Here is a 27,626-nt window from a genome sequence, read left to right as displayed (position 1 = left end):
AGAGACTAGGACTTTGAAATGTCCACACTGGCATTTCTAAGTGTTAATACTGAGACTTCTGAAATTCTGGTTTGGCCTTTATGAAAACAGACACTATGTAAATTATAGGCCAGTTGAATCTATATATTGCTGAGACACCTTTGCTTTCCAAAGTAAATCTCATAAAATGTTAATCTCGAAAGGTCTACTTGGGGATCAGCTGTCAATCTTTCTTGAAAATCTACATTATAAGTCAAAACATATCTTTGACAGCATAGTACACTTAATAAAAAAAAAAAGACTGAATGTGTTCAGAATCTCATTTCCATATTTCATTCGCTAAAAAAATAGGTAAAACCGAGAACATGATAAATTTGAATTTTTACAGAGAGGCTATTTTAAAGTAATGATTTCCTTATCAAAGGAAAAAAAAAAAAAAGATAACAACTCAAGTGGAGCCTTGGCAAGATGGAGGAACCTCCAGAGGTCTGAAGATGACAGGACACCTGTCACACTGCCACAGGACAGATTGTGGGCGGACCAGCAGGGAAGCAGCCCTTCAGAACAGGACCTGAGGGACCAGGGGAGCAGCAGGCTGGGGGATGCATCATAGGAGGGTCACCAGCAGACCAAGGGAAGTGACTCTTGCCCTCCATTCAGCGCTCTTGAGGTCCCATGTGAAGCACTTTGTCCTGTTTTGGGACCCCCAGTAACAGCAAATACTCAGAGAAACCAGAGAGGCGGCAGTGGAGAGATGCTGCCATGGGTAGAGGGATGGGGAGTGGGCTGTTGTGAGCAATGGCTGGGGGCACTGCACCTCTTCAGCCTGAAGAAGAGAAGGCTAAGGATGTGACTGCTGTCACCAACAACCCCAGAGGGGTTTGAGAAGATGAGAGTGAGGCTCCTCTCAGAGGTACACGAAGAGGAGTGGAAGACAACAGTTGCAAGTTGCAAGGAAAGAAATTCTCAGTGAACATGAAGAAATTATTCTCAAGTGAGGGGAGTTGAACAGCTATGCCCAGCTGTGAAATCTTTCTTCATGGAGATGGTCAGAGCTCTCCTGGAGAAGTCCTTGAGCTCACATGAATGAATTATCCCTGATTGCAGTGCAGGGCAGGAGCCCAGACCCTCCAGAGATCCTATCTTTTGGCTGGGTACTGATAGGATGATGTTTGTCTCATAAACAGCCAGCAGAACTGAAAAGCCCAGTGTATGCTAAGAAAAAGTCTGGATTCCCAGGGTATATCAAGAGCAAACCATGTATGTTTGTGATGGTGACCTACAGAATTTACCCCATCAGGTCTAGATACTGGCACCTCCATGTCCACTTCTCAACTTCTCAACACAACTGCCTTTCTAATTCAAAATTCCAGGAGAAAACGCACAACCACATTCATACTACCCATGTTTTTGGGCTTCTGGCCACTTTCTCACACAAGGTTTAACACTACCAACCTTTCATGGTAAACATTATCCACCACTATGCATAATATGTGTCTTTTCAACAAAGAGGAGGAAGCTTCTGTCAAAGAAGCATTTGATGGTCAGAGGAGAAAGGCAGACACTGAGTGAATGGTGTCAGGCAGCAGCCTTTCCCATGATACATACAGCCTATTTCAGTTTTGTCACTAAATGGGAAGAGAGTCCCACTCAACCCATGTCAGTCCTGTTACTTGCATCCTCAGACCTACAGAAAATCACTGTTCAGGTAAATGACATGTTATGTGTTTATGCAATTTAAGACCATTGTGTCCACAAGTGTTTCTCTATGCCCTTGAAAAGATTGACCATAAACTAACAACTCTTTAAAATACTTACTGTATGAAAAAGGAAGAAAAATATGGAGAAATGTATTTCTGTGATGCTTCCTCAACCTGATTCCTTTCTGAGTTTAGATGAAAAAATAATGTATTGATTTGCATATAGCTGGATGCAAATTTTCCAAGTGTGCTGTTTATGATAACCCTCTCCTCTGATTCTATTTCTGTGTCTCAACCACTCCACCTAGAATCAATGCTGAAATTTTTCATAGAGGCAGTGGAAATTATGTTGTTTGTACTTTGGTATTCAGTTCACTATGCATTGTTACTACTTCTGGTTTAGACAGATAATGTTTCTGTGAAATCAAACAAAATGAATAATCTAAAAGCCTGTGCAAACCTGATTTCTTCAAACGACATGTGATCTAGTGCAATAAAAGCATATATACCATTTTTGATCGAGATAGACATAATGCTCTAACACCAAGCATGACAACTATGAATCTGTAACTTTTTCAAAGGGGAAAATACAGTTTAAGAGCAACAAAAAATCAATATCACTAATTTGAAACATGGTGTGTATCTCAGCTCTGTACAACTGATCTTTACATTGGCTATTACAATAGCCAAAACTTGGTAATTACACAGATTCACAGCTTAATTTAGGCTTAAGAGGTGTGTAGAGATCATCTAGTCCCAGCCCCTGCTTGAAGTTGGTCCCAAGGCTGCGTCTGATCATGTTCAGACCATCTCCATGGATGGAAATGCCAGACACGGTGTTGGAGTGTCCAACCACCCTCGTGATAGAAACATTTTCCATTATGTCAGCCCAAAATTCACCATGCTTTGACACGTGTCTATTGCCCCTCACACCTCTGAAAAGAAAGGACCTGCTTAGACAACTCTAAGGACTTGCAAGTTCAACTCTAAAAAATCAGGAAGTAACAAATAGTCTTGCTTCTGCTTCTCTGTTATGAAGGGTCACCCTACAGTTTTCACTGAAAGCACCAGGTGCCACCACTTTTTGCATAAGATCCCACAGCTTTTTCAGACCCATAAGGCAAACCACATTCTGTCTTTAGCAGGATTTTACATTATTGGGAGAATGTTAGCCTATTCTATTCCCTAGGCTATTGTGGCTGGCCTCCTGTTGGATCCTGGGATTCTGCATTAATTCCAGATCAATTACCTCAAACCACTCAACTTTCAGTGGCATGTGTGGCACCCTTCCCACCAATTAACTAAACATGTTACCCCTAAATTAATTTCCTTGTTGATAAATGAGGAGTACATATACTATTTTGCTTTTCAAGAGCAGTTGGAGAAGAAGGAGCTGGTGTTTCTAAAGTCTCAGATTGCACAGCTTGGAAAAGAGGCTGAAAAAATTCATAACTGTGTGTTTACTCTTAGTATCATATATATGGCTTGAGATTATCTTCTTAACATGAGAAGACAGTTACTCATCCAGTTACTATAATGGAGCAAAATTTTCTTTAAATGTCTTCTCTTATCACATGGATTATTCTATTAAGTGTTTTGACATCACAGGTTGGAAGCAAGGGATGTCTAGGCTTAATAAACCTACAGGAATGGAACTAAATATACTTTTTCTTTGTGGCTCAGTAGACATTACCACACTATCCAAAACAGTTCCAGTGGCCATTCTTATGTATTGAAAAGGAAAATCAAAGCAGCATATTTTTATGAAATTAGGCTGTTTTGTGATTTTCTAGAATGATATAAATGTATTGCAAATTTGAATTAAATGATAATTCAGACTAGCTTATACATAATGAAAGATATTTGTGTTGCCAGCAAATTTATATGTCATGATACAATTTTAGGATGTCAAAATCCACACTGAAACGCAGTGGGAAAGAGAATAAAAATTAGATCTTAAGCAGTTATAAGGGGTGCTCTATTAAAGTTTCCCAAACAGAAGATTTCAATTCCATCTCATTTCTGCCAGGTAAATAACCCTTTTGATTTTATGAAAAAAATATGCCCAACTCCAATATTCTACTTCAGCAAGTTTGTGACTTGCTATGTGACTTGTCAAAATCAACCTTGTGAATCTGTGCAATCTGTGTTAACAGATCCTGATTTATCTATGGCTAAACAGTGAATATCACTGAAGTATGTTTTAAAGGCACTAGGAAAAAAATATATTAAATTCCTGTATAGAAGTGAAAAATATTATCCAATAAATTGCAAATAACCTACATGGGAATACTTTCTAACTTTTGAGCACTTTCTACATAAAAGTTCTTGTTTCCACTATTTTTTTAATGAGGACTAATTAAAGAAATCTTAGAGGCAAAAGAGCACTCTCTGCCTGTTGTCACAAAGTGGGAACTGGTTTCAATTGATATGAGTAGGATGTAGAGAATAAATCTTCTGAAGCTTTCCTCAGCTTCATCCTAATTTTCTTATAGATACTATAGTTGCAGGAATGCCAGCTCAACACTTGGAGAGAGACTAGGCAAGCTTTTACTGAAGTTGAATGCTTCAGGATTTATTTTCCAAAGCCAAAAGCACATCTCAGTGAATATAGTAAATATATATATATTTGTATATATATGTAAAATCTAGACCATATTTCCAGCAATAAATGAAGCAGACCAAGGCAATATTCCAAAAGATTATTAGTATTGCAGAAAACAGCTCTAGTTCATTTGTCTCTATCCTGGAAAGAGCAAGCCAGCTTCAGTACCATGGCATTTTATGAAATGTGAAGTATCATGCTAGTGTTCATGAACACATTTTGCTTTCCCTCGTATTCTACAATTTAATCCTGAATGCACATCTTGAATATTAGTGCTAAGCTGCTTTACTGCCTGAGATGTCTCCATGCTGGTATCCTGTAATAAAACCTGGTGCCATTAAGACATATTTCAACATGAAATGGATTTCTGCTGGAAGACAAGAAAAGGGAGAGCAATGTTTTCTCTGATTAGTGATGTTCAGACACTGTTATTCTGAGAAACTGTTCCTTCTGTGGATACAAAAATGTACCATTTGCAAGTTTCTCAAACGCCTTCATACTCTGTATCTGCAGCTGCAACCCCAGTACTGCCACCAGCCCAGATCCCAGTAAACCTTTTTCCATACTGGTGGCCACTGCTAGGACAAAATCTGTTGGAAAACAAAACCCCACCTTCTTTTAATTCCCTAAAAACCCCTTAAAGCATCATGAGGCTGTCTGAAGAAGCCCTTTCCTTCATGATATCTCTGTCCTTTCTGAGAGTCACACAGAGCCTGGACACCTGGGGTGCAATATAACCAAATATCTTGAGTGGGGAAATTTGGTGCATCTGCTCCTGCATTATGGATTGTCTTCAAAAACTTCTTGTTTCTTGATAATTTGTTTTTAACTCTGACAATGATTAATATTTTTCATTAATTTCCCCCTGGGTGCATCTTAGAGATCAAATGTCACAGTGAGTATGGAAGATCTGGCTGGCTCAAGTCCCCAGTTCAACTCCAATTTTAAGCCCAAGGTTAGCACTGATGGGAAAACCTGCATGTAACACTTTATGAACAAGGAGAACATGGAGAAAAAAAATCTCAGGGTTGAATAATCAGTATTTATTTTGCATTCCTGATTGATTTTTGAGTTGTTTTGTTGGCAGATAAAACAAATCAAGGCTCTTTGTTTGAAAAATATTAGCTAAAGATTTTCCAGTACAGCTCTCTGTTGTTTTCTCCCACTACTTTACAACTGCAGATGGTTTGTTCTTTACAGACACATATCAAACACATTATTACTGGTTGGCACTAAAGCTTCAGTTAGTGAGAATAAACATAGTCAAGCAGATAATCATGTACTTTTAACATTTTTTCCCTTTTCTTCAGTGATTTTGTTAGGGAAAACATTACATACCCAACATTCTCTGCATCTTCATCACACTCAGCCCTATATTTGCAAACTCCACATTTTGAGTGTTTTCTCTGAACTTCTGTCCCAGATCCTTCATACTCTGGAAAAAAAAAAAAATTAAAACAGAAAGCATGACTTTCAAATTAAGCTCTGTTTTTGCTTAGCTAAATCCATTTGCCTTTAGGAACACTGTCAACATAAAGCTATTGTATACTGGAGCTATTAGCCTTAATAGTGCTCCCTTTTTGCAAGTCAGTCGATTGGAGGTTGGTAGAACTGCACCAGTGATAGGAAAACATCCCTGAAAACACTAATGCTTCATTGATTGGCTCTTCCTTTATACTTATTTCAGTCATTTTTATTTATTCCTGCTTCACCAGGCACATAACTAGCATTGACATTAATCCCAGTCACATTTACTCTTAATTGCCACTGATAATGTATAAACCCTGTCCCTTTAGATGTCCTTGAATATAAGGTAATGGGGATTTAAATACTATTTTTTGTGACAGTCTTTAGTTACAAATATCCTTATGCAAGGTTACTGCTTGCATTTTTTCCCCCTTTTTGATTCCTGACTATGAGCATAGACTGTGCTTATATGTCATATATACTGTGGTGTATTTTACAGACTACTTTGCTTAGTTTTATAGGAATAAAAGAAAACAGTCATCCTAACAAAAATCTGGGTAGAAATGGTATGTATTCTAAAAAGCAAAATCAATGTCTCAAATATTCTGATCCTAAAAGCACCTACAATAATATTACTGTTGACACAGACATAGAAAGTCATCACCAAGTAAAAGAGAAATAAATTGCACTCTTACTGTTTCACTACCATTAGCCACTCCTATTTTTGATTTTTAACAATGTGATGAAGACACAGCTGGGAATTTGAAAGGAGGGAAAAACCCACAGAAATCTGCAGAAGGAGTGGAGATCCACAGAAAGCATCACAGTGCTGTGGTGGTGCCCAGCTGGCTGCACAGGGCTGCTGGATGGACAGAGATCAAAGTGATCCCATTCCTTTCCTCATAGCAGCTTCATGTGCTGTAGCAACAGTAAATCAAACACCACCAATGAAACAGCTGGATTTATGTTCTTTAAATACAAGCAGGAAAAAGGAATCCACAACAGCTCTTCCTAATTTCCCTGGATCTTGGCTGTAGGGAATCTCTCCTCTGACCTGTGGGGCTGTGTTTCCATGAAGAATAGTGCAGGTGAGACCTGCAAGCTAACTGCCTTCTGTCTAAAGCATGCTGTGTATTTTCCAGAGATTAATACCTATCAAACAAATTTCCTGCTACAGAAATTCTATCACCACTCTTATCAAGTTGCAGTAGAGGTCATCTGCTTTTATCTTTACAAATGCACATCTTATTTGATTTCTCCTCCTTTCCAGGTGCCACATTCCTATGCCTACATTTGCTATTTTAAAGCGTCCTTTAGTGTCAGATTTCACTTTTTCATGCTAATAAATGATCCCTTATGGCTTGAATCAGTTAAACACAAATGGCACTGCTTTCATTCATGGTGTTTCCACTTGTTTTTTCTGTTCTTATGATCCTTGATGCCCTTTGCCAGCAAGCTGACACCTTATGGAGTCACAGGTATAAGAGCTGTAACAAAAAAGTTCTTATCAAAGCCAAATACCATTAATGACATTCTTCATTTTAAACATCTGACAATCATACTACTTTTGGACCATTTTTCTGCATTGAAAATCATATTTATTATCTACTTCATTCCCCAATGAATACTTTTCAGGGTCAACAGTCTGTAGGAGAGATGTTTTCCTGACATCAAGAAAAAATTACCTAGGTCCTGGGCTTGCTGTAGGTAACTGTGCTCAGACATGAAAATTCTGCCTGCCTATGTTAGTGACCTGTTCTCTGTCACCCACACCAAAGCAGTGCTGGCTGATTTGCTCCCAGGTCACCAGTGGAAGGGGTCATGAGGCCAAGAAGAGGCACTAGAACACTCATTTTCCACCAACTCCTTAACATTTCATGATCTATTGATTTGCAGTATTTTTATATTAGATGTGCAATGTGTGCATGCTGTGCTCTCTAGTTACTTAGGCTTGTATAAGATTAAAGATTGCATTTCATTGAGGTTATGGCTCTGTGGTGGCATGCTGAAACAAAATGTTCTGTTGTAAAAATGCCTTTCTTGGAAAAAATCAGTTTAAAAATGGTAATTTTCTCAATAAAGGTTTTCCATGAACTCAAAGTGACTGGCATTAATATTTTTTCCCTCACTTAATTCTTGTTTCTTCCACCTTCTATTTCACTGCTGTGCTTCTCATAGGTGCCACAATGAGAGGCTGTTTCCCCCCAGTCATCACATTTATCTTTGCTGAAAATATTTGTATACTATTTATCATTATTCTACTGAAGAAAAAGAGACAAAAAGTTATCAACAGCCTAGAGAATTCTTTACCACCCATTTTAAAGCTTTAAGATGCAAAAGTGGCAAACTTGCTGGATACAAAATACTTCTTCAACATTTGGTGCTTAATATCCTTTTATGGTACCACTAGCATGAAAAATATTCCATCATACCCCATTTATACTATCTGACTTGACTACAAATGCAACCAGAATGCTTTACTGAGCACTTTTACTGCACTATTAGCATTTCAATTTTGCAACAGAGCAAAAGAAGTAGCACACACACAAGCACGTGCAACATGCACACCCTTCCTCTTGAGCTCTACTTTTGCTCCCTGTGCATGTCCTCCCAACACCTTTTTATTTTCAGAACCATAGTTCACAACTGATTGTTCATTATTTCTATATACTATTTGATGTAAAATTCTCTCTCACTCCTTTCCTCCTCCTCCCCGCTTCCTAAAATTGCTTTCTCTAAATTTTAAAATTAGGTTTATTTTTCAAAAAGTGTAACTTTTGGGTTTTTTTGGTCAGAACTTGCTGGACTACATCTATTGGTCACCTACAATATTCAGAAGCATCTTTCACTACTAGCAGTATTGTTTTAGCAGTATTAGATACTGCATATAATATAGACTGATGTCCTGTTGTGGTTTAAGAATGGTACTCCACATTCAGTGTCCCCAACAAGAATCTCCAAATCATGTGCTGCTCTCTGGCTCTGCTCTCCCCTCTCCTTTGCCCCTGTGCTGCAATGGAATGGCAAATTGGTGGCACAAAATGTAAAACTCGTGGATTGAGGCAAGCAAAATTTACTGAAGACAAAAATAAGATAAGAAAACTAATAGTAATAGCAACAATATTAATAAAAGTGCAGAAGAAGAGAAGAAGAAGAGTGATTCATATACTAAAATGCACACTGCACCCAACCCAACTGCAGCCATGCAGAAAAGAGACATTCCTTCCAGGAAAAACTCCACTTCCCCTGCCCCCAGCAATGATGTGAGGTGGTACAGAATAACTTCTGTGTCCTGGCCATGCCCCCTCCTGGCTACTGCAAAAATGAATGTTGTCCTGGCTGGAACCAAGAGAAGTCCTTCAAGAAAACACAATACAATACCCCACAATACAATTTCCTACCAATACAGAGTAGAAGAATGTTGTTTTTCAACCTGAATTGGTAGCAGACCTGTACACCTGTATCCTGTTAAAATTGTTAACCTATTAATATTTGAGAGCATGTTTCTCTCAACATGTTCAAATAGGCAATATATCCATTGACATACTGTCTCTCCCTTCTCCTTTCTCCCCCACATTTGACTGTTCCTGTATAGGTTATAGGCATTAATTTTAATATTCTAATCAATTGGATCTTCCCAGTAGGTTTCAGTAATAACAATTAGGTCAAAATATACTCCCAAATGGGCAATTCAGGCTCCTCTTGTTTATTATTCAAGCTTTTTATATTGATGTATAGATTACTACAGAATTTCTTATTCTTGGTTTTGTTGGTATCTTGATTAATTCTGTTCTTGACATACTAATTTGATGTTGAGTTGCTCATTTTCCCTCTCTCTTCTGCTTCCTTACCTGTTTCAAGGCAGCACCTTATTAATGCTCTGTCCTTCAGAAGAAACAAGGCAGAAAGACAGGATCAGTGACTCCCAGTTGTCTCTCTGAGCTGTGCTCCCTAACACTTCTCCTTGAGCCATTATTCCTCTGCAGAAGACGGCCAGCTATATCTTAGGAGCTGCAGGGTAGGAGCCTGCCAATGGACAGCAGCTCTAGAGGAATTGGGCAGCAGTAAATTGCTTCCCTCAGCAACTCATTTGTGTGTTCCTGCCATAGTAATGTGGCTGGGATTCTGCTGAGGGCTTTCAATCAGGCTTAAAGCAAGAGCATCCATCTGTGTCAAGGTGAGGTTTGGTCTGCCCTAAGGCACAGCTTGGAAAGGGAGCTATGCTGTATATTTGTATCTATCACTGCTCCCAGTGGAGAGGGGGGAGCTGCAACTCCTCAGTAGCCATGTATAGATAGAATTCCTTGACAGAATGTCCAGGTAAACCCCTCTGGAAACCAATTGCTAACTGGTTTGGGATTATAATGATTTTTACTGTATTTTAAGGGATCAACTAATCTCAAAAAGATTTCTGTCTGTGATTCCCTCAGTATGGCTAGCACTGGAAATCCTTCTCAAAATACCACAGTCCACAGAATGGCACATTAAGGACTGTAATTCACTCCAGATCTTAGTGACTTATCCTACATTCCATTAACTTTTAGGGCAACTTTAATGATGCATTTAGTTAGAAAGGAGGCTGTTCACATAATTCGAAACAAAGCTGCAAACCTGCTCTTTATGTCTGTAAGTATATATTTAAAGCAAGTGCAACACTACCCTTAGTTCTCCCAAAATTTTGGCAAGTGGTGTCTTGAATTCTCTTGGCCATGCTGCTGGATCACATGCAGGAGGAATATTTGGCAGTGTGGAAGGTCCTGCTCTCTTATACAACCACCCAGCTGGCTTAGAAGCACAGCCTGGCTTGGTACAGCAGAAATCTCTATGTGGCTGAAAGATCCTTTCCATGTGCAGTGTGCACCACACACTGCTGCCTCAAGCACACTTCAGTGAAGACACCAGCCCTTGGAATTGGATTTTGCAGGAACAGGCATTCCAGGCCTAGCCAGAGGATGCCAGGTCTGCTTGTAACTGGGGTGCCTGCAGGAGGGGAGTTGGAAAATTGGTTCCCAAATCACAACCCAGCCAAGGTGATTGGCTTGCCCAGTGCTTATGACAATGAGCACACTTACAAGCAAAGAACATGAAGATTGTAAGACTCTCTACCACCACTACCCTTGTGAGGTGTCAGGGATTTCACACCCCTGAGAACTGGAACTTCTGACTTGCTTCTGTGCATATGACACTGTGGATAATGATGGGAAAAACTGGCATATTGCAAGACTGGATCAGCTTTCACACCGCAGAAACCTCCAGTTAGAGAACTTGAGTACCCATTCACTCCAGTGCCCTTCTTCAAATGCAGCTAACTCCTTTTTCTCCAAATGAAGATGCAACAGCTTCAGAGTGAGCACCAGGGAAAAAAAGCATGACTAGATGATGGGAGAAAACAAAGGACATGAAAGTCACCAGATGAAGAGGGAGCTGTCCCACAATTTCATGAACACACTGGATGTCTTCCTGCAGGCCCAGTGCAGGGTGCAAGAGATGAATCTGTCCTCCTTTGCTGCATATCCTGTGCAAGAAGGAAAAGGAGTCTGTCTCTGTGTGCCTCTGGCTCCAGCATCCTTCCAAGCATGCTCCAGCATCCCTGAAAAACCTGCTTAGTATAAGTCTTCATCAACAGAGTGCCTCAACATTTAGGGCCTTTCCCTCTGCCTTTATGAACCTTTGCTGTAAAAACAGCAATTCTTGCTTGTTTTATTTCAGTGTTAATTTTATCTGCATGGAATAGGATCTTGACAGCAATAAATAGGGCTATTTGGAGCTAAAGTGATACTCAGTGACAAGCCATGTGATGGAATCTGCACTTAAATCTTTCTAAGTCACACACCATTATAGGAATAGCTAAAAGATGTGATGCTACCTCCTATCCAGGGTGCTAATCACCACCAAGTTTCTGCAAGTCATATTAAAATACATTAAAACAAATCAGTGGCACTATTACAAATTAAAATAGAAAATATTCGAGGCTCTAAATTGTGTGTGTTTATTCCACCCTGACTGTGTGACAATTACTGGATAAGTGTTGTCCCCAGTGAGGGGAAGGAACAGATGGCAGCCTGCTAAAAAGCACATACTGTATATCAATTTATTAATTACTAAATGCAATCTGCTAGACGTTCATCACAGGATACTTCAGCTATTAAATTTCAGAGGGATTAGAAATTCAAAACAAATTATTTTAATAATAATTAACTTAGCTATATGTATTGCAAGCATGTTATTTCCTTAGCTTAAAAGCCTGAAATGATTGGGTGCCATCTGTCGAACTACCATTACAACTTCTTTAATATCAAAAAAGGGCATTTTGCTCAGGTACACAGATAAACGCTGAACAAAATGAATTAAAAATTAATGTTATGAGCATAGTAGGACACTTAAAAATCTCACCCTTGTTGGTTTGATTACTAGAGCAGAGAACCTGCCTCTTTTAGGACAGTGATTTGTTTCTGAGAGGCTGTCTTGAAAGGCCTTTACCATTTGTTATCTCTTTCATGCTTTAAGTAACAAATGCTGATGGTTTTCAACACATTCTTGCAAAGGCCTTGACATATCACTAGGTCAACATCACAGCTGTGAGCTGGCAATCTACTTTTTTATGTGCACCTGATGGCCTCACAATAATTTTTCTTGCCCCAATGTACAAGTTGTGGAAGTACATCCAGCAGGTCAGATAGTGTTGCAATTTACAACTGACAGAGATGAGCACAAATCTGAGCCTGTACCTTCTCCTTCTCCAGTTCTGCCTCAAAGTCTAACAAAATATTGATTAAACAAGGGGCCTAGTTTTATGACTGTATTGTTCACAACAGGGAAATTGCAGAATGATTCATTTGAGAATAAGAGAGAAACCCTTACATGCAAATTTGAAGGATCCCACCATCTTCAGCCATGTCCCCAGCAGGGCAACTCAGTTTTAAGTCTGAGTCTCTGCCCTTGACATTGCCTTCTGTAGGGGTGAAACTTAAGAGAAAAGTATGGAGATTTTTGAAATTTCTCTCATTTCTGAACTGAAAATCATATACTCTTCTTAGAAGTGGCACAGGATACCCATTGCCACAAGTGACCACCTGCTTGGTTTCATAACTACAATTTTTATCTTGCTAATTGAAGTTTCAGACTTCTGAAATTAGAAAAATGGGTCATTTTATTACAACTCAATGCTAACAGAGCATAGAAAATGGAAATAGCTCATTCAGAATGTCAGAGGGCAACTAGACAATTGTGTCATCCTTAAAAATTATATTACTTCATCTCATTCAGACATACTGAAAAAAATTTCCCACTCCTCATTCTTTTCCAAAAATCTACTGTATCTTAGTAACAATATAGATGATTTGTAGAGAACCCCAACCATGGTCTCTAGGTGTTTTTTCTTATAGCACATAATAACTACTAAGGCAAGATATTGTCTGAAACAATCTTTGAGGAAGAGGACTTTTGTGGATATTTCTCTTTTTTCTAAATCTACTTTTCTTTTTCTAACATAGAAATGAATGCATTAACTTCACACAGTTTGGGAGTAGGAGGAAGAATCTGCATGAAGTCAATTTCAGAATCATTAATGAGATTGTTCTGCAATGAAATGCAGAAAATTGAAAAAGAACGCTGTGAATCAGTAGCACAAATCTTAGCTAAACATGAGGCCAACAGCTAATTTCAGCAGTGGAGACTGTCTCAGGCAGAGCTATAGCAACTGAAGAGCACAACTCAGATGCTTTCCCAGTACTTTCTTCCAAAGTTAAAAATCCACCAGCAAACAGTGCATCTGCAGAGCACTTGCAATGCCTCCTGAATGCACACAAGCAGCTGTGCATATCCATTCTGTGTGTGCAAGCATCACTGGTGCATACACAATCACACTAATTGCATGTTTGAGAAACATAGCAAACACTGATTCTGTGATTATCATTTGGAAATGCAGACCCTAGGAAGAAAACACAAGTCTCTAAGCTAGTATGTTTGCTTGCTTGCTGGTTCCCTCTCACTTATCCTTGCATTTTTTGACTTCCACTGAAGCTCCCTCATGCTTCTGAGCAGCCACTGTACCTAATCCATTGGGCACAGAGGCTTCCCAGGGAATTAGGTTCCCATTTGAGCACACTTATCCAAGAGTGTGAGATTAAACATTCCAGCATGGGTGATAATTTTATCTCAGTATATCCTGTATTCCTCCAAAAGAAAATGGGGCAGGCTGGGCCAGGATACAGTTCTGCAGCAGACAGTCCCATAGCTGAAATAACCAGAGGCAGAACTGTGGAGGGCACCATGGAGCACTCTATCCTGCAGCTCACCCTCTGCCTGGGTTCCTATCCTTGTCTGCATTCCAAACAATGCATCTGCATCCACAATAGGTCCAACACTCTTCTGGAAGTCTGGTTTTGCTTCTAAATTCCCTTAATTTCTAGTAAGACTTTTCAGGTTTTAGTGTTTTCATGTAGCACTTTTACAGCTACTTGAATAATGAAAAAAAAAAACCAAATTCCAGTTTCAAAAATATCCTTGAATTTTCAGAAAGAGCAGAGTTCAATAACCAAAGCTGCAGTGTATTTCATTCTTTGAAGGATTGCTTTCACACACAGAAAATGACTCAACATGCTGAATCTAACCAGCTGTCCCACAAAAGTATTACCCAACACCCAGTTTAGTGAGGAAGGTGCACAGGGACAGGAATAATTCAATGTATCATAAATAGCCTAGATGTATTAAAAAAAAGAAAGAGGAGCCAAGCAGGATTTTCAATGTCTCTGTATAAATTTCCTTTTTCTTAACCTAAAATTAAGAACGAAACCCAACTGTTTTCATACTGAAGAGAAGGAACATTTCAGTTGCTCCAAAGGCACACAGAAGAAACCCCAATAAATGAAGACCTAATGTCAGAAAACTGCTGGAAGACATTGTTCCTTCATTCAGTACCCAGGCAGTGCAGAAACTCACCTGGGGCCAAGAGAACCAGATTCAATTCTTTCTGCCTGAACTGAATCTGCATATTCCCCCTCCCAAGACAATGCACCAGCTACTTCTGCAAGGTATTGAGGGACCACCAAACCTCCTAAGCCAGTGGCATTCTATTTTGCATAAATAATTCAAAGGCACTGGCATGCTGAGCCTCAGCTGACAAAGCCTTTCCACAGCACAAATCCTTCCTCCCCAACTCTTTGTCCCAGGCTCAGTGAGCATTTCAAGTGAGAACAAAGAGAACAGCAAAGACAAAGGGAAAGCCACGTGGGTCTCTCTTGCCCCCACAGGTGGATTTGGGTTCAGCCTCCTGTCCCAAATCAAGCAATGACTATATTTGAACATGAACCTTTCACCTCTTCAGTGAGCAGCCAACAAAACAGAGCATGTTCTGGCCTATGTTTTTCCAAACTGCACGTAAAGTTACCCAAAGAATCCTGACATCTATCAGCTGGCTGCCAATCTCTTCCAGATCAACATAACATTCACTAGGGACTTTAACCAAGATTTTTATATGCAGTTAAAAAATACTGTAAAAAAACCCAAACCTAGCTAATCTCAATGGCATTCAAACTTTCCTAAAACTGTTATAGAAATAAAAGTGAAACATGGACTAAATTCCTGTCATCTGTCTCCTACAAGAACTGCACAGTACAAGGCCAGACAGGTTGGCTTGCAGGGAGCAGTCACAGAGGAATAACAGGCTAACAAAGGGGGAAGGAGAAGCAAACAGAGCTGGGGAAACAGTGTGAAGCATCAGAAAAGTCACCTGTGGAAGTAGGAAGAGGAAGTGTTTGAGCAGAAAACTGTTCCTTCAGACACTGTCCCAAAAGGTGACAAAGGTGAGAATGACCCTGTGCTAGCAGCAGCCCAGGAATTCACTGAGAGCAGCTTATTAAAGGGGAGGGAGATGCCCCTCTTCACCCCCATACAGGAAAAAAAGAGTGAGCTAGCTCCTGTTTTTGAAAACTTAACTGTTACATTTAGCTAAACAGTGATGCCATAGATGGTTTTCCACAAAAACACATTTTCATGTAGCTATACAAGATTTACAGTACTTCAAAACTCAATCCCATCAGTATGAAATGCAACACCTTCTTAATACTACCAAAGTCTAAAAGCAAAACAGGTTTTCTGTGTTTTTGTACATCTGTGTGTCATATTTTTCATTCTATATGTATTCTTGTTAGTAGTATCAAAGATAGAATTAATTTTTTTTTTTTTTTTTTTAGTCCTGGGAGGAAAATTAAGATGTGTTGAAAGATGGGAAGACTTCTACTACCACCAACTATGCTACAACCCCTCTTTGAATATACAGCTTTGAACAAAAAAATACTTTAGTAAAATACTTTATATAAGTAGATATCATTATGCAATTGTTCTATATTTTAAGCAAAAAGCTTAACCAAGCATAAGGTAACAACTAGATGTTTTAGAAACTAAGGAAATAAATGCAAGGGAATAAATGGTAAGAAATTTATTTTGAATGGCCATTTTCTGGAGAGAAATACAGATCTAAAAATACAGAAATACAGGGATCTGAATATTGAACTATATTGCTGGTAACAAATGAAAAAATACATGGGTCAAATCTGAAAAAGCAATACTGGTGAAACACACACTACAATTTATTTCTCTACCAGTACTGTTCTGAAATGGTCCAATAATACTGCAACCTTAAAGCTTATTTTAAATGCCATAATTTTCCCTCAATTCATGTGGTCTTACAGTAGCCATGTGTGTATATATATGTGTATAAAACTGACACATGTTAGTTTAAAAGAAAGACCAAAACCAAAGATAAATGGAGTTTGTTACTCACCTCCTTCTCCTGACCCAGAGCCATTATCTGAAAAAGAAACAGAGGGAGAGAGAAAAAAAAAAGAGAAAGCAAATGAAAATATTGCTCCGGGAGCAGCTGTTAGATCAGGAACTTGTCACTGTAAAACATTACACAGATGTTACATTTCATGAGCCAGCTGTAAAAACAAACATCCCACATAAGGTCTGGCATCCTTTAATGTGGTTTGTCCGTACTCACTGTGCCCTAGTCTTTCTCTTCCCTGTCAAGATGTTACTCAAGGAACAGCATTATTCAATACTGAAACCAAATATCTTTCTTAGCTTCTTTTCAACTGCTAGAGATTAAAATTTGTTAAACCCAAAAGAGATGAAGAGTACAAAGTCTGATTTTTTGAATATTTATTTTTCCTTACCCTCTGGCCCTGGGAGTGGTACTTCAAGCAGTATTTCAACATATAAATAGCCTGACTGCAGGAGTATCTCCAGAAGACAACTAATCCTCCAAGAAAAGTTGATTTAAGTAATCTAATGACAAAATAGCTCCTCTCAGTTGAGTCAATCTCTTTGTATAGAGATGTTCTAATAGCATCGTTATTTCATTGACATTTGACTGACTGAATTAGCATCTGATGAGTGACAGCTTTCAAATGGATCCCATTTGCATTAGCAGTTCAAGTGTCAGCAGGACTTGAGCTTCTTCACCACCCCCAGGCAACTGTCTCTCCTTCAGAGCCCTATGGATCTGTTTAGGGATTTTGCATGTGCATCCTGCTGGGCAGCACTCTGCACAGGCTTCAGCCAGCACAGCAGTGAAAACAAACCCTTAAACAAATGAACTGAGCCACAAAACTTCCTGTCTTTCTTGGAGGAGGAGAGGGGAGAATGGAATGGCAACTACTGGCAGGGAATTGCTTCCCATTCCCATTAGATTAGCTTCTCTGGAAGCTGAGGAGTGGAGAAGAGCATGTATTCTGCTCATCCCACACCTCTCCTTTCATTCCTGCTTTGGTGATGGAGAAGGCAGCTGAATTTATTTGTTAAAAACTGAAAGAAGAAGGAGGCCAGACAGAGAGAGGAGTAGGAATCTTGCTTCCACACATGAGGTCGTTGTTCATATTGGAGGAAAAACCAAACCCTCTGTTTGCTCAGTTCCCTCCCCTGCTTTTCTTTAAGGAATTTCTAAGAATAATTCCCTCTAGTGCGTGGATGAAAGTGTGAAATTCCACGTTACTGGGTCACTTCACACATTAAAAAAAAATCTCCTGTCACATAGAGTATCAGGAATAGAGGTTTGTTTTTTGGCCTTAATTTTCCTTTCTTTCCTCCTATACCACTATTTGGTGTCCAACACACTGAGCTTATAACCTCACAGAAATTAATGCAAAAACCAGAAGGTTCCTTTTTCCATTGATTTTACTGACAAAGCAGACAATCCCATATAAAATGTCGTTGTATCTGAGAAATATGCCTTATGATGTAGTATTGTTTCATGAAGAAATTTGAAGGAGCATAATTTACTTATATGAATTAATATATAGGATTATTTGTGGTGGGGAAATTGTGTCATAAGCTGTTTTGGGGGAGAGGAAGCTGACACACAAATATGAGTGAGTTCACCATGCAATGCATAGGAAAGACAAAGGGCAAAATGTCTTAAAGAAGCTTGACTTGTTCCATGTTTTTATTTCCAGCTCTCATTCTCTGAGTGCTCTCCCCTGAGGTGGGAAATGCTGTTCAGCCCCCAGTGAGGGGCTCTGGCTAAATCCTGTGTGCATGGGGCAGGGCAGGTGTCTGGAAAGTATCTTGGAAATCATGGAGCTGGTGCTTGGACCACCCATCCCTGTAGATCATTGGCTTGATTGTCCACTTGGCAGGACATCACAGCAGCAGGATAGATTCATTTCTACTTCTCTGGACTTTCAGTTCTCAAAAAGGATTTAAAAAAAATTAAAAAACTGTCATCCTCTATAGCACTGTATCATTTTTAACTTTTCCCTGGGAGCTATGTGAGGACTCTTGTCTCCAGGGTAACCATGCTAAACTAAGCTGGTGTTCCTGCTCTTTTTTTTTTTTCCTTTTCCTGAGCCTTGGCTAGATTTTCCTGGGCAGCTGCTGGTTAAAAGAGTAGCATTTTTTTACAGCTTACTTGGACAAGCAGCCCTGCTCCTTTCAGACCCTTAATGAATTCAGAGTTTTCAAAAGTTGCCTCCATGCACCAAGATCTGTCAAGAAAGACCTCAAAAGAAGTGAAGATGCTGGGCACAAACAGCATTCCCCCAGCCACTGGTCAGTAATTAGAGCAGGAGTGATTGACCTCTGTCTTTACTTTAGCCACCCTTTCCAAATATGTGTCTTTTCCTTCAAGCTGTTCAAGGCCAGGCTTGATGGAGCTCTGAGCAACCTGTGGGAGATATTTCTGCCAGGGCTGTGAGATGGGAGCTGGATTATCTTTAAAGTCCCTTCCAAGTGAAACCATTCCATGATTCTATAAAAATATGCTAATACACAAATATACAAGCTTCTGCTGTGAGCTGCTTTTATCCATAAGGAGTTTCTGGATAAAATACACAAAGAAGGACTTGGATCAGACACAGCATGTGACTGCTGTAAGCACTCAGCTACAGTCAGAATCTCCTTTTTTGTTCTTTCTGTACAGGAGCCATTTCTGTACTCTGGGTTTGCTTTGGTGCAGAGGCAGAAAAAACCTCCCCAAAACCAAAAATGCTGCAGCCCCTCTCATTCAGGGGAGATGGCTTTTAAGTCAAAGCAGCATGAAAATTGAACCCATCTCTTCCCCTTCTAGGGCAAACTGCTAAGGACAAACATGTGGGCAAATAGTCCACTGGCAAGCAGATCCTTCCATAAGCCAGCCCTAAGAGAATAATTCCTGTGGTTTTTGTTCTATTACAGCAAATAGCTTTACTCTCCTTTTTTTTTTTTTACTTAGAAGTCCCAACAGTAAGCAATGGACTGTGGATTCCAAATGTATAAACTGTGAAATGTATATGAAATAAACATATAATGTATATCCAAATGAATAAGAAACATTGAGAAACTGCAAGTATAATCAAGTACTACATCACTATGTAGTTACATTTTCATGTGCATATAATATAAATCTGGCAGCAGTCAAAATCAATATTAAAACCTGTATATGCAGACCTAAACTTTCAGCCATACATTCTCTTTCATTTCTCTAAACAACCATTTTTAACGTCAAAATTTGCATTTTGTTTATTTCTAAAGCACCTATAATTGACTTTTTTTAACCATTGCTTATTTTAGAATCTTGAAACTCTGACAGCCTTCTGACAAAGGAAATAAATAAATATGCTGCAAATCACCTATGTCTGTAAAATTTTATTCAAAATATTACCTGCCAAGAAACAGAATAATGATTTAGTGACTAAATCACTCAGTGTAGCCTGTTCTAGTGCCGTGGGTACAGAAGGTATTAATCCTTAGCAAATGGGAAGTATTTTATTCTTGTGTGAGATCCAGAAGTCTGATATACTTTAAATATTAAACAGTTGCTCCAACACTAAGGAGGAATTTCATCCTATTATCTTGAGTTCATCCCACCAGGATGAAGCTTTGCTTTGAAAAAACAAAACTCTGATAGGAAACCAGTGAATCTGTACCTGTCTCCCAATGATGAACAAACCATTTTAATAGCAAATTCAAAGGCAACCAGTGAAAATTAATGGGGGTCTGCAAAACATCTTTTAATTTGAGTATGTAATTCTCCATTATACACGTAACATGTCAAGAGCAGAGATGTGTCACCGTCTTGTCAGGGCATGGAGAGGTTCTGGATAATGGCTTTTATCATCCAATATTTTCACACCACCCAAAGCACATCAGACACTCAGGGAGCAGCAGGTACCATTCTAGTGGAGCTCTGCAGAGGCACTTAAAGTTGCAACAGCATAAGTGCAGCATGCAGCCTGAATCAGAAGCTCTGCCTCACAAATGTATTTTCAGTGCTTTCTGCAGCGTTGTGTTTCAGCACATTTCTGGTCTGTTACACAAAGAGCTAAAAATTATGTTGCATTTCCTGGGTTTTATGTAGGACTTAAAGAAAAGGGGAGAAAGTTAAAAAAAAAAAATTCCTGTACTACCCGAATAATGTAGCAATCAAGTTTTAATTTTGAATTTTCTTTTTTTAGTAGAGTAGAATGCATATATAAACAAACTCTTTTTGTTGTTCCTAAAACATTATCATAAAATTTTGTTTTAGTAATAGAAAGAAACTTGCATGCTGTGTGTCCATTTCTTAAAACTATTTGGGCATGAAATTAAAAAATATTATTTACTTATACATCCTCAGTTCAAACCTTCATATTTCTTGGGTGTGTTATAGTAATATGTGAGTTCTCCAAAACTAGGTTGTATTTTGTTTACTATTTTTGCAGCATCTGGAGATAATTTACAGGTGGGAGATTGGGAAAGACAGTAGATTTAGTCATCTGCCTGAGGGATGCTGGAATTATGCTTCTGAGCTGGACACAAAACACAGGCTTCCTTCAGTATTAGGACCAACAGCACAGATTGTTTTGGACCTTAGTAAACATGAGCTCAGGATAAGTCTGTGCTGCAGACAAAGGCCTGAGAGCAGCTGGTGTGAAATATGCTGCATTTAAATGAGGTACCTGGGATTGGCAGCAGTGAGGACTTGGACTAGGTACCCTTCACATTTCCAGATAAGATTCTGCAACTACCAGTGAGCTCCAGACCTTATAACTCTAAATTGTCATTGCAATTAACCAATATAAAGTCAGTAGGGAGTGAGCATCTAACCCATGGTCATGCTTCTGGATGCCAGAGATGTAACCTTATTTAGATTAATCTGAGCAACCATTCTCTAGCCAAAGTTGAGAGATATCCCACAACTTAATATTTTCTGTGTATTATTTGAGTACGAGAGATTGCAGATTTTGACACTACTGAGTCATTTAATTTCATTCTGAGAAAGCCAGACATGTGTCTGGTCTCACCAGCTTTGAATCTACCCAGAAGTTCAGAACACATCTGGTGGTTAAAGGTTCTGTGTCTAAGAGCATGTTGTAATATTCAAGACAGTGAAAACCTGTCTCATGTATTTGAAATGTGGAAAATCTATGCTTTAAGTGTGTGGAAAGAGGAAAAAGGCAAGTTCATTAGAAATGTGAGGTGGAATGATTTTGTCAATATAATGACTCCAAGTCAAAGATGATGCCTTGGATACAGGCAGAGTGGCAGTCAGGATAATTAGTGTCACTTGTTGGATGCCACACTAATTCTGTATGTCCAAAAAGCAAAAGTCCTAAAGAAATGGCTAATTTGAATACTCCTTCAAATTTTTTGAAAGCCTTTTGATGGATATCAAAGCTCCTGTATGAGCACCACAGAAGCATTCACAATCTATTTTCTCAGATAAAATATTTCAACATGTAATGTTTATTTATTAATCTGTTAGCATATCAGAAGATATATCAGATTTCTTGTCTAGCAAAAGGTTCCATTACTAAAGAGGACTCGGGCTTTCCACATTATTTCATTCTATGAAAAACACGAAATTTTTAATTGTTGGAATTAAGGGCAAAACTAAAGAGCTAACCATAAAACATCATTCATTAGTGACAAAAAGTGATGTTTTACATACCAGAATAACAAGGTCCTCTTGATACCATTGTTATCTCTTTCTGGTGCTTGCAAGCAGCTCTCCTGAGGAAGCATTCATTTTGGTAAGTGTCTCCATTTGATCCACAAACTGGAATATAGTTTGTGTGACACTGGAAAAGAAATTATAAAATAATGCAGTCATACAGAAATCAAGTGATTAATCTTAACTGCATACTAATATCCAGGAAGATAGCTGTGTTATTTACAGCATCTTATAACCCTTTTTGCTAAAGAACAATTTGAAACATTGGTTTTTCAGTATCACTATATGTATTCCTCTCGGATCACTGAAATAATAGTCTAACTCCACATGGACTGAACATAGGAATTCAGTAGGAAAGATTAAAAGCACAAAATAACTATGGTGGGATGTGGTATTGGCCAGAGGGAATACAGTCAGGCATCTAGAAGTATTTGAAGGATAAACACTGAGGAAGGAGAAAACTTCTTCAAGATAATGCGAGAAAATGTGACTAGGCACAGGGGGATGAAACTGAGCAAAGGAGACTTTAAGGAGAACAGTGCTTAAGGGGAGATTTGACAACTTTTTTGGTCAGAACAGTCTTACAAAAGAGGTGGAAAACAATCACCATTCTCATTAAATTCAAGAGCATCATGAGTCTTTTACTTGATCAACATCTGTAATAATGCTTTTCTATTACTACACTGTAAAATTTAAATCTTAAATTTAGTAGAATTTGATACAAATAAAAAGAAAGAAAGGAAAAAAGGAAAACTTATCATTCAGAATAGCCTTTGCAGAAGCTACCTGTATTTTGCTGTTTTCTTATATTCTAACAGAAATGGAAGATAAACCCCTTGTACATTAAGATGTGTATTAAGATGCTGGGACCACCAATGTGCCTAACATCCAAGAGTGCTGCACAACTTCCTGCTGAATGGGGGATCCAAACCCTGCTTCACAGCATGGGAAAAGAGATATTGCCCTGCTTGGGGGTGCATTGGTAACTGTAATGCCAGACACCTTTTGCATCTTCAACACCCCAAAGTAAGAAGAGACCAATCAAAACCAATGGATGGTAGTAACTACCATGGATGGTAGTTACTCTGCAGAGTACCAAATTTTTTAACCATGCAAAGTTTATGGTTAAACAGGTATAGTTCAACCCAAGAGAGTGCATGCAGAAATAACAACATTAGTTAAGCTAAAATGACTTAAAAATACAAGAGTTTCGTCTCCAAATTCCAAATTAGTCTCTCCCACAACAATTTCTTCATGCTTTGACATACATAACGGTCAAAATACTGAAAACTTAAAATATAATTTTGAAGGGTATTACCCTCCAATCCCTTGTCATCCTGCCATAGATGACCAACTGAGAATGAACTGAGCAGGTACAGAAAGAAATAAATCATGCTGCCAACTCTGAACATTTTTTTCTACCAGTTTTGTAATACTTTCTTATAGTGCGGAGCTCTCAGACACTCAACCACAGTCATTAGTCCTGACACATGCCATACTGAACAGTCATTTCTAGAGAGTAATTAACAGACAGCTCCTGAGGGGGACAATGTTTTCCAATAGATTATTATCTGTTCAATAGATAATTCTCAATTCTCCTTAAGTCTCTGTCTGATGTTTTAAATTTGTAAGTTCTGTGCTGAGGATAGAAAATGCAAAGTAAATGAGTTCCTTTTTTACAGTTTGGTAAGCCTTTAGTGATTAGGTACAATACAGTCTAAATTCTCCTGTGAGCACCCTTCAGGAGTAAAATTGTTTTCTTATGAGGAAGTCCTCTAATACCTCAAACAGCCAAAAGGGAGAGCATCTCTTTGTGCACAGGATCTGCTTGCACAGTGTGCCATGGGAAAATCCATCTGAGTTCCATCCAGTGCTGTGTGATTTCAGAGTTCCCAACATCTGAATGGGTTGTAAGATTTGCTCACTCTCACTTTGCTCCTTTTCCTATTGTCTCCTATTAAGGCAGTTATCTTATTAAACTAATGGTTGGCAAGTCTTTCTTACTGAAATTGGGAAAGAGCCCCATGATGTTTCTCTCTCTCTCTCTCTCCTCACCCCATCTCACCTCCTCCACTGGTTCATAACATGCTTGCTAGTTGTTGATCAGTTTTGCCATTCTGGTTTTGTAAAACTCATCCAAAATACAGCAGAAGATCTTTGAGCCTGCAGACCTCTTGCTGCCGTGACATTATAGCTGTTTCAAACAACACTGAAATTTACATTTTCCCTAATCTGAAGAAAGTTTGTGGCAGTCTCAGCCTTAGTTTAGGGGTGGCTGTGATTAATTGTGCCCCTCCTCTCCCCAAAACACCCCTCTGTCATGCAGATCTCATTGCAGCCACAACTTCCTTGTGAGGGGAAGAGGAGGGGCAGGCACTGATCTTTTGGCTATGGTCACCAGTGACAGGACCTGAGGGAATGGCCTGAAGAAGGGAATCTGGGGAGCTTTAGGTTGGGTATTAGAAAGACATTCCTCTTCCTGATATTCTCACATCTTCATTTCAGCGCCTCTTCAGCTGAACCACTGTACACAAATGTGTCTATTTTCCCTTCAAAACCTTGCAATATCAGGAAAAAAATTAGCTAGGTCTCAGATAGTCTTGCATGTGAAGAGCCTAAGTTTGGGCTGGGTGTTTGCTGCCTGGAAATTTTGGTGCTGCTAGTTGCAGCTCAATTAAGCTTGAGAGTTACAGGAAGACTTTCAACCTGCTGTGTCTGAAAAACACAGTATCTTCTCCTCACCCATAGACTTCTTTCCTAAGAATAACGAATAAATTTTTCAAGAAGTACAAGTAAACATGCAAGTAGTTTAAAAACAATGCTTAAAAAAACAAAAAAGCTCTTCAAAACAAAGTAACAGTTTGTCACATGGACTAGCTCCTTTTTTATGTCTTCAAGACCTGTTTATTAGGAAGTTACAAAATTTGCCACCTGCAGAAAATAAATGAAACCTTTAGTTATTTGCTTTCCTTTTTCATTTTAATCATTACTGAGCTTTGATTTTCCTATTTTGCATAAATGAATGTTACAGACAGACTACGACAGATGAAAAAGCCTCTTCTCATAAGCATTTTTTTCTCCCTTTAAAGGCAGTTAGAACAATGCCCCTAGCACAGGTGAACAGAACTCGATCAAAAGCCAGCTCTGAAACACTGGAATCCTAAATCAGGTGTGATCATATACACACCAATGCTATTCTGGTTCCCCTTGATTTATTATTTATTGGAAAGAGAACATACAATTATTTTTAAAACACTGAAAGACAGCCCACTTCAGGGTTTGCTGATAACAGTACCAGCTCTTCCAGTTTTACCATGAATCTTGTACATAATATTTGATACATTTGTCCTGGTTATAAACTGTGAAACTAAAGAACTGCTCTATTGCTTTTCCTCTAAAAAAGTTGGTGGCAGGAAAGGTGAAGAATTGCCATGATAGTTATAAAAAGTGTAAACTAAAGGCTCAAAAACCAACAAAAATTTCAACCTGCTATTGACTTCTTTTTAAAACTTCAGAAGACACTCTTTTTTTTTTTTTTTTTTTTTTTTTTTTTTTTTTTTTTTTTTCTGAGCAGGACAAATAAATTGTTCTAATTCATAACCTTTATGATCACTGGTGACCCTACTATTTTCCAGTCAGTTCCATTGAAAAAGAAGCTCATGGTTGGAGTCCACAAGCCGTTGCTGAGTGGAATTTTTGAAGCAGTGGCTCTATAAATGCTTCAATACACCTGAAAGATTTGTTAGAAATGGCAAACAAAAAGGTGAGCAGCCCTTACCTGGAACTGACACGCACATTTCAAACCATCTCCCTCTTCCTTGCACACTCCTCCGTATTTACACGACGATTCATCACACACTCTTACATCAGACTCCCTTACATTTAACTCTGCAGAAAAACAGAAAAAGGAGACAAAAAAGAAATTGTAAGATGAGTTGTTTTGAGGACTGCCTTGTCCTTAACCCTTTGAGCACCCCTGCTGCCTTACTCCCATATAGAAATTAATGGAAAAATGCCAGAGCTGCTCCCCAGGTTGCCCTGCATGGGCTCAGCTCTGGGCTCCTTTCCAGAGGCAGGTCTTGCTCCCCAGAGACATCTTTGCCTGACTGGGAGAAAGGTTGTGGCTAAATGCTGATTCACTACATGCTGGTTCACAGATACAGAGAAAATATGTATTTATAGTATCCAAATTCTCTTCCATGTTTCCCCTGATGGGCATGCCACAGTACAAAACTCTTCTCCACAGAAATTGTTTCTAATAGGAGTCAGGAGCTTTGCACAGGTTATAGCTCATGTTCCTCACCTGCTACCTCTTTTTGCTTTACTCTCCACAAAGTCCTGAGAAAGTAGAAAAGCTGAACCATCAGAATTTCTCTGCCTGGTTTTCTAGTCTCTGCCATGGCCAGATTGTTATCCTTCAGACTAAAAATAAACCCAACTGTGTTTAAACTATTATAATTTGCTTGCACTGTAGGAGCCAGAGTAATGAACCAGAGATCTGTGTCTTAGCTCCTGCATAAAAATATGGAGCACAAGTGGCAGATCCTGTCAGTGTAAGCTTGCAGCAAGGCATAACCAGCAAGAGGGAAACCAAGGGGCTTTACATACCAACTCCAGCACAAAGGTCACATCTAGCTTCAAGCTCTTTTTGGACATCACAGTACAAGGCTAGTTTTAAAAGAGAATACATATACTATTTTGAAATAAGTATTTGATTTGAATTACATATAGAAAAGAGAGCAAAAGAAAGCACAAGTGGGATAATGGAAGTGGTCAGTGCCCCCCTAAATATGACCTCATCACACTGTGTGGGAACAGTGGTGGTATTATTGATTTCAATGAAAAGGTGAAAATAACACCAAGGACTCTGGAAAAATCCCCTGACATTGTTAAGTGTGAAGTGAAATCAGAGGATATCATTCCAAGATGTCTGTGCTGCAGTTCAAGACAGAACCTCCAGGAATCTATAGGAAGTATGATCCACTAAAGAGATTCACTGACAGCAGTGTGATTTAAAATAATGTCTGTGACTTTTAATAAGCAAGCCCTATCCAGAAAACTGGCTTAAAGAAAGAACTGAACACCAGCCATTCAGAAATGGGGAAAGGTAGGTCAAAAGCAGAAGAAAATAATCCTTACTGCCACTTAGAGTCTTAAATAGGCAATCAGCCTCCTCCTCACAGCAGTATCAGCACTTTGGTATGACAGTGATAGACACCCTGGAAAACTGCTCCTATGTGTTTATGTAACATTATACACCCACACAGAGAGTTTATATAAATATATAAATAAATAAACGATAATTACTGTAATAAATTTTATAACTTTTACCACATGCTTCTATATTTAACACAGCATAATTATGTATTTTTTCATGGCACTGAAGTTGCAGGATTACAGCACAATGGAAAGCCCAGTTATAAACCACATATTCTTTTGTCAACCATGAGAAAAAATGGAGAAG

At 38.8% G+C, this 27,626-nt stretch overlaps 1 protein-coding gene across 1 annotated transcript in view; it reads right to left on the bottom strand.

The window, feature by feature from the left end:
• The window catches only part of TMEFF1 (transmembrane protein with EGF like and two follistatin like domains 1), a 110,575-nt gene that overhangs the window by 18,877 nt on the left and 64,072 nt on the right, over nucleotides 1–27,626 (bottom strand). The window contains exons 2-5 of the mRNA XM_079301885.1: nucleotides 25,941–26,050; nucleotides 22,160–22,289; nucleotides 16,535–16,561; nucleotides 5,623–5,719 (exon numbers count right to left, since the gene is read on the bottom strand). Of these exons, the coding sequence (XP_079158011.1) occupies nucleotides 5,623–5,719; nucleotides 16,535–16,561; nucleotides 22,160–22,289; nucleotides 25,941–26,050 (364 nt within the window). The remainder of the gene's footprint in view (nucleotides 1–5,622; nucleotides 5,720–16,534; nucleotides 16,562–22,159; nucleotides 22,290–25,940; nucleotides 26,051–27,626) is intronic.

Source organism: Erithacus rubecula (assembly GCF_903797595.1).
Source record: "Erithacus rubecula genome assembly, chromosome: 3".
Lineage (NCBI taxonomy): Eukaryota > Metazoa > Chordata > Aves > Passeriformes > Muscicapidae > Erithacus > Erithacus rubecula.
The sequence above is the reverse complement of the archived record's forward strand: the minus strand, read 5'-3'. Positions and strand labels throughout refer to the sequence as shown.